The sequence below is a fragment of the Apostichopus japonicus genome, chromosome 15 (genome assembly GCF_037975245.1).
Source record: "Apostichopus japonicus isolate 1M-3 chromosome 15, ASM3797524v1, whole genome shotgun sequence".
Taxonomy (NCBI): Eukaryota; Metazoa; Echinodermata; class Holothuroidea; order Aspidochirotida; family Stichopodidae; genus Apostichopus; species Apostichopus japonicus.
In genome coordinates, this window is record NC_092575.1 from 1,542,873 (window position 1) to 1,550,000 (window position 7,128).

A 7,128-nucleotide genomic window follows, 5' to 3' on the forward strand; every position below is an offset into this window, starting at 1 on the left:
AATGAAATGATACACAATTTCCCCATAAGACTCTAAGCGACGTTCTAGATATGGTAAACTTCTACTAAGTAAGTAATATACGGTTATGATCAACCGAATGAAATGAAACGCTTTTGTGCAATTCTATACTACGAAAGTAAAACCTCTCTTAATAATCAATTTTCCAATTTAGTGCTTTGTCGTTTTCAAGTACACTTATTGTTAATATTTCATGTTGCGTGCAAGACAGTGGTAAATGTTATACAAACGTGTAGCTTTATTTTTATGACATTGACGAAATCGCCAAGTAATTAGTGCACACATTTTTTGTCACTTTACAACGAAGGACTGAATTTAATCACACGACCAGAAAATAGCATGACATTGCTATTCGATCACAAATTGATATCAATCATGATATTTTTGTGGATTGTTAACTATAAAGTCTTCGTGACGGCAGGATGTCTTCATCGGAAAGCAAGTTTACTTCGTTCATATAGGTATAAAAAAGTTTCATTCAGATTTAATAACATATTCTTCCGGGTTTCGGTCAGATTTAATAGCATTATTCTTATAACAGCAAAAACGTTGTTTTGAATTTATTCGTTTTCTTAACGTTGTTCAAAGTATTATCTTCTTCAACTTTAAGTACCAATCCTGCAAATCGACGATATCATGGTGAAACAGGTCAGGCATGGTAACGCTCATAACACAGTGATATAACAAGGTGATAAAAATTTAGTTTTCAACACTTGCAGCTAATTGGACCTTTTGTTATAGCTAGCCCAACTAGCACACCACTTTTGTCATATTCTGGATACATTGTGTACAATGTTTAGATTTGCTAGAATTGTTTACCATGTATAATCTCTCTCGCACAGCGTTTGTGTTTCATACAACGAAAACCTCACACTCGCTTTATAGGTAAAGGTTTTTCACCCATGAAGGTGAGAATGAAAATATCGATATATTTTTTAAACCAATATAAAAAGGCTGTCAGAATACTTTAGTGAATCATTTGTTGGATAATATAGCGAAAAATAATACAAAAGTGAACTTTGCTGAATGTTTTACCAGCGAACAATATTGCATCAAATCGTCAAAGAAAGACAATATTGCTTGATCTTTGGAATTTGGATATTTGAGTCCTTCTTGGATCTGTTTCGTGGCAGATGAGATCGCGAGTGTTTCAGTTTAAACATGCTGTGATTATTTTGTGATTATTGAAATATTGCAAACAATTATGAGGGCATGGAGGCTCGGTCACATCAGGATCTGCCATCAGAGAAACATTTCATCATTATATAGTTACAGAAAAAGTTTACACAAGAAATATGGATAAGATATATTGGTTTTGTATTTAATTTCAAAGGCAGAAATCTACATAGGCTAAGTTTACTTGATTTGTAATATCTATTTGGGTTATTTTCTATATATGTTACTTGGTCAGTTTCTTATTAAATATTTTAGTGATAGTCAATAATCAATATTTACGTAGCTCGTCAAAAAATGAATATTTTGCAAGCCGTTCGAGTATCCTTCCTGCAAAAGGGGAAACACAGCTTTATTTATAAACTGCAAAGTTAATTGGTGTCAGCGAATTGATTTTTGTTGTTATTTAAATGTGAACTCTACTTTCTATAGTTGTTATGGTTTTTATTGGTTATGGCATATGACATGTGGTGATGAAAAGATTGGTATATTTTTAATCGATATGACCAAGGCATGGCTGTCAAAATACTTTAGTGAATCATTTGTTGGATATTCTAGCAAAAAGTAATAGCGAAAAGTGGACTGTGTCAACAGATTTACAAACGAACAATATTGCAACGAATCGCCAACGAAAGATAATATTGCTTAATTATTCGAATTTGGAAATTTGTGTCCTACTTGGATCTGTTTCGTGGCAGATGAGATCGCGAGTGTTTCAGTAAGTTATATTGGTAAGGTGAGTACAAGAATAATGTGTAAGGAGACAATAAAAATATGACCTGATTCATTTTCATTGAGAAAATGAGATTAACCGAGGAGAATAATTTCAAATAGAATTTTAACGTATGGTCTCAGAGAGAAATTAAACGAGACTAGGATGTTGTACGAAATTTACCATGTAAACTATTTTAAACTGAGTGTCAAAAATCATTCATATGGAGAAAAGAAATATTTTTCCTAAAAAATTGCTTATAGGATGTTCGTTGCAATTTCGAGAACCTTTATTTATGTGGCTGAATTCTTTTGGAAACAGAATTTCATAATGAAATGAATGTCTAGAAAATGTTTTGGATATAAATTAATTCTTCAACAATTATCACATTTAGATCTTGCCATTGATGGATAATCGTTCGTAAAGAAGGTAGGAATATTATTATAATTTAGTGAAAGTGAAAATATTTATCTCGTGCTATTTACTAAAGATAAATACTGCCGGCGAATGTATGAATAAACAATCCGTTGATATACAACATATGCTCGTTGATTCTACCAAAAGGTGTATAGGTGCGATTGGATTTCACCAAGCTTGTTACCATTTTTTGAGCTTCATGTTGTATAATCAGTTGCTTACGGAGCACGTACCATGGCACATAGAAATTCAAAGTCTTTCAAAATACGTAGAGCATTCATTAACTTTTAAACGGAGCGGCAATTTATAATTCGCCCCATTCATGATTTTGCGTCTTATCTACAATGAATACACACAATCATAGACATACGAGGTAGTGTATCTGTTGTGTGTGTGTGTGTGGGGGGGGGGGGGGTTGGCGGCAGCCCCCTTAGAGCAAAATACTTGTCGATTTCGTTTTGTATTCAATTTCAAAGGTAGAAATCTACATAGGCTAAGTTTACTTGATTTGTAATATCAATTTGGGTTATTTTCTATGTATATTATTGGGTCAGTTTCTTATTAAATATTTTAGTGATTGTAAATAATCAATATTTTCGTTGCTCGTCGAAATATGTATATTTTTGCAAGCCGTTAGAGCTTCCTTTCTGCGAAAGGGGAAACACAGCTTCGTATATTTAGACTGTAAAGTTGATTGGACGTGTCAGTAAATTGATTTTTGTTGTTATATGAATGTGGAAGCAGAATGTTATGTGCCATACATGTACTATGTAGAAACAGTCGACAATACTCTGCTTCTGAGTGCAGGACCAGGCCTATATCAGACGAACCCAATTTTTCTTCTTCTTTGAAAAGTGAAAAGTTATTTCAACAGCCGTTCGAGTGTCCTTGCAAAAGGGGAAACACAGCTTCGTATATATAGACTGCAAATCGATTTATGTTGTTTGAATGTGAACGCTACTTTCTATAGTTGTTATGGTTTTATTGATGATGGCAATGACGTGTGGTGATGAAAAGATTGGTATATATTTTTTATACTGATATGACCATGAGATGGCTGTCAGAATACTTTAATGAATCATTTGTTGGATATTAGAGCGAAAGTGGACTGTGTCAAAAGATTTACCAGCGAACAATATTGCAACGAATCGCCAACGAAAGATAATATTGCTTGGTCTTTCGAATTTGAAAATTTGTGTCCTACTTGGATATGTTTCGTTGCAGATGAGATCACGAGTGTTTCAGTTTATACATGCAGTGAATATTTTGCGATTATTTGAAATATTGCATACAATCAAGAGGACATGGAGATTCGGACATATAGGATCTATATTCAGAGAAACACGTCATCATTATATAGTTCCAGAAACAATTTACACAACAAAAGGTGGATATTAAAGTTATATTGGTAACGTGAGCACAAGAATAAACATGCACATGAAAGGCGACAATAAAAATATGACCTGATTCATTTTTATTGAGAAAATGAGATTAACCGAGGAGAATAATTTAGAATCTTAACGTATGGTCTCAGAGAGAAAATAAACGAGAGTAGGATGTTGTGCGTTATTCACCATATGTAATATATTTGAACTGAGTATCAACAGTCACAGTCGGAGAAAAGGAATAGTTGTCATAAAAGCTTGCTTATGATATTTATCGCAATTTTGAGAACCTCTATTTACCTTTTGGAAACTGGCGTTCATGCTTATATAAATGTCTAGATCCTTGTGATATAAAACGGAATCAACCCGTGTAAAATGAAAGTAAGCACAATCAGCGATTTTGGTGTGTAAACTTACTCAAGACAAGTCATTACAAGGAAAACGCTACCCAGGACATTACTCCATTGACAAAGATAAGTTCTTCCTGAAAATTTACAGTAGCGTGCATGTATCTGTCATAAACGGATTTCGCTTCATCGCAACGGTTCATTTAGGTTAATTTGTTCTAATTCAAGTTTTTTGTGATTTTTCTCAACAAGAGCAGATAACAGTATACCATTTCCAAATCTACACAAATACACACACTTAAAATCAACTGTAGCGATGAAGCAATTTTGTGGCTTGGCAAGAAGGATAAGTAACGAATAAAAATATATGCAATTATAATATTAGTAAAACGATATAGAGTATGAAAACATTCTCCTGAATATTCCAAAATGCATTTTGAATTATTAACTGTTTTCTTCTATATAGATTAACACAAATTAACACAATAGAAAAATTATGTTTCATAAATACTTATGAGTTGACAGAATAAAGGTCAACATAGGGTCAAACTTCACTGATGCTTTTCAGAGAACAAAGGAAATTTCATGTACAAGAAAACTTAACAATTTTCAATTGAAAACTGCAATCGTTTACGTCTTAGTTTTTGTTTGTAAATTATCTGCACCTACCTACTGGACAGTGTACCCTTTGTTGGTATATTCAAGTGATTCCGCTCAGTTGATTTCGGCTCCGCCAGCGAAATGACAGGTAAACTGCAAACATACAGCCTACGTATAAGCCTAACACATGGAATACATATTTGAGTAACGTTATCTTGTAAAGTGTTCATCGTGGATTAAGAAATGGCCGTTTTTTCTTTGTTTTGTGTTTTGTCATGGCTGGACATTTGACCACACTTAAATCACAGAAACCCTCTTAATACGTTAGTGTTCCGCAGCTCTTAGACCGGTATCAAACCCTGATTATTGCTTCAGGAAAGTATTTTGTAAGAAGTTCAGCCAGTGTACACTACATATCTTTGAAGGTCAGGCAAACTCTAGAATGATAATGCGCCATAACTATGGTATCGAAAAAATAATGAAAAGGCTTGATCCTGAATAACATTAGAATACTGGATAAAAACAAAGTAGTCATTGATAAGCAGGGTTGACGATTGTTTTTTACTACACATGTCTTTGGTGAATGCAAATGTCAAGGTAACTTGATTTTTGAGGCAGTTATGAGTCTCTGATTTACTAACATGAATGGTATGAGCCTACTGGATGCATTATGCAGTTAAGGGGGGGGGGGTGGGGGAATCTGATTTGCTTCCATATTTTATTACACTTATGTTTAAATGTAAGTAGGCAACCCACTAGATGTTCTAAAGTATACAACCACGTTTTCTTCGATAACAAAGTGCTCAGAAAATACAGTCAGTCAACATTTAGTCGATAATCATGTCATGTAGTAAAAGTGATCCAATTTGGTACCATTTTGAAAAAGTACCGTCAAAGCAACAGCAGGGTGTAGAGCAAAATGCAAAGCTTGTGGATACGAGTTGATAGGGCTTTTAAAACAAATGAAAGTTCACTATGACAAGTGCAACCAATGTGCCACCCAGGCCCAAGAACCCACACAAGTACCAAGTACATCAACGAAGTCTACAGCTACTACTGTTAAAGCCACAGTCAAACGGTCAGCACCAGCTTCAGATGATGCAAGTCAAAAGAAAAGAGTGCTGGGTAGCTTTGTCTTCGAAACCTCTTCGAAACAGAAGGAAAGTACTTGATGAGCAGGTTGCAAGAATGATATATGACACTAATTCTGCATCCGTGTTGTGGAACATCCTGAATTTGTTGATATGACAGGTATATCGACACCAGGATACGTCCCTCCATCTAGAAAGGGGGTAGCTGATAGGTACTTGCCTCCAATTTATGAAAAAGGAGGTTGGTAGATTTGTTGCAAGTGGGGGTTTTGTGTCTTGGACTTGATGGTTTGTCAAGTGTCCACAATGAGCCTATTGTCTGTGCAACTGTGACCACTGGCAGTGACCATGTCTATTTGGTGGATATGTGGACACCTCCGGGAAATTATCTTATAAACATTGCCACAGCATCAATCGAAAAGGCCCAGAAGGACTTTGGCTGCCGAATTGTAGTGTTGTGGCTGATAATGCTGCAAATGTGGCTGCGATGAGGATGAAGCTTGAAGAGAACATAGCAAACCTGTTGAAATATGGATGTTCTGCACACATTCTCAATCTGTTTACCCATGACTTAGAAATAGCAAACGTGAAGAAACATGTGGTTTGCGTGGTTAAATGCCACTTAATAACCACTTTGTTAGTGTAAAGTACAGTCAAGAGAGATACAGTGCCCTGGTGATGCCCAAGGAAGGGAGGCAGAACATAATGTCTGATTTTTAGGGTGTCTACCTAAGTAACTGGTCCATCATCTGAAAGATTTGTGAGGAAAACAGGGAGATGATTGACACTAATATAAGGGAGAAAGTATCCAACCTGGCATTGAAGCGACAATCAGAGGATCTCAACGCCCGCCTATCTCCAATTCCTCTGGCATTGGACAAAATGCAAAGAGATACCACAATACTTGCAGAAGCCACTGAATATTGGAAGGAACTGTGGGGGCAACTTGCATAATTTGGATGTCCAGGATGTCATGAAGAAGTTTGAAGCCAGGTAATAGCATGCCGTTACTCTAGCACATCTGCTTGCAACCCTGTTGCATCCCACCCTGCAAAGAAAGTCCCTGAAACCAGACTAACAGGGAGCTGCCGTAGGATATGCAAGATGGAATTGGCCAAACCTTATGTGTTTGTGAATAAACAATTCCAGGCAAGTTTGCTGATGGTCTTACAAAGGCTGTCAGCCCAGCTGAATGGCTGCGATCCCACAAAGGCATGGTCCAGGAAGAGAAACTAATAGTTGTTAAGCTATTGTTTTCTGCTTCATCTGGTGTGGGGCGAGTTTTCAGCTCATATATTCTGGTCCACTGTAAGCTGAGAAACCGCTTTGGAACTCATATATCTGATTAGCTCGTGTTCTTAAGCCTTGAACACGAAGAAGGAACC

General features: G+C 36.0%; 1 protein-coding gene and 1 long non-coding RNA gene across 2 annotated transcripts in view; both read left to right on the top strand.

Moving 5' to 3' along the window:
* The first annotated feature begins 212 nt into the window (after positions 1-212).
* LOC139980786 (uncharacterized) overlaps positions 213-7,128 on the top strand; it is a 42,254-nt gene continuing 35,338 nt past the window's right edge. Inside the window, exon 1 of the long non-coding RNA XR_011797697.1 lies at positions 213-479. This is a non-coding gene — a long non-coding RNA (uncharacterized lncRNA). The remainder of the gene's footprint in view (positions 480-7,128) is intronic.
* LOC139980735 (uncharacterized) overlaps positions 5,615-7,128 on the top strand; it is an 8,159-nt gene continuing 6,645 nt past the window's right edge. The window contains exons 1-3 of the mRNA XM_071992615.1: positions 5,615-5,816; positions 5,904-5,984; positions 6,893-7,014. Of these exons, the coding sequence (XP_071848716.1) occupies positions 5,615-5,816; positions 5,904-5,984; positions 6,893-7,014 (405 nt within the window). The remainder of the gene's footprint in view (positions 5,817-5,903; positions 5,985-6,892; positions 7,015-7,128) is intronic.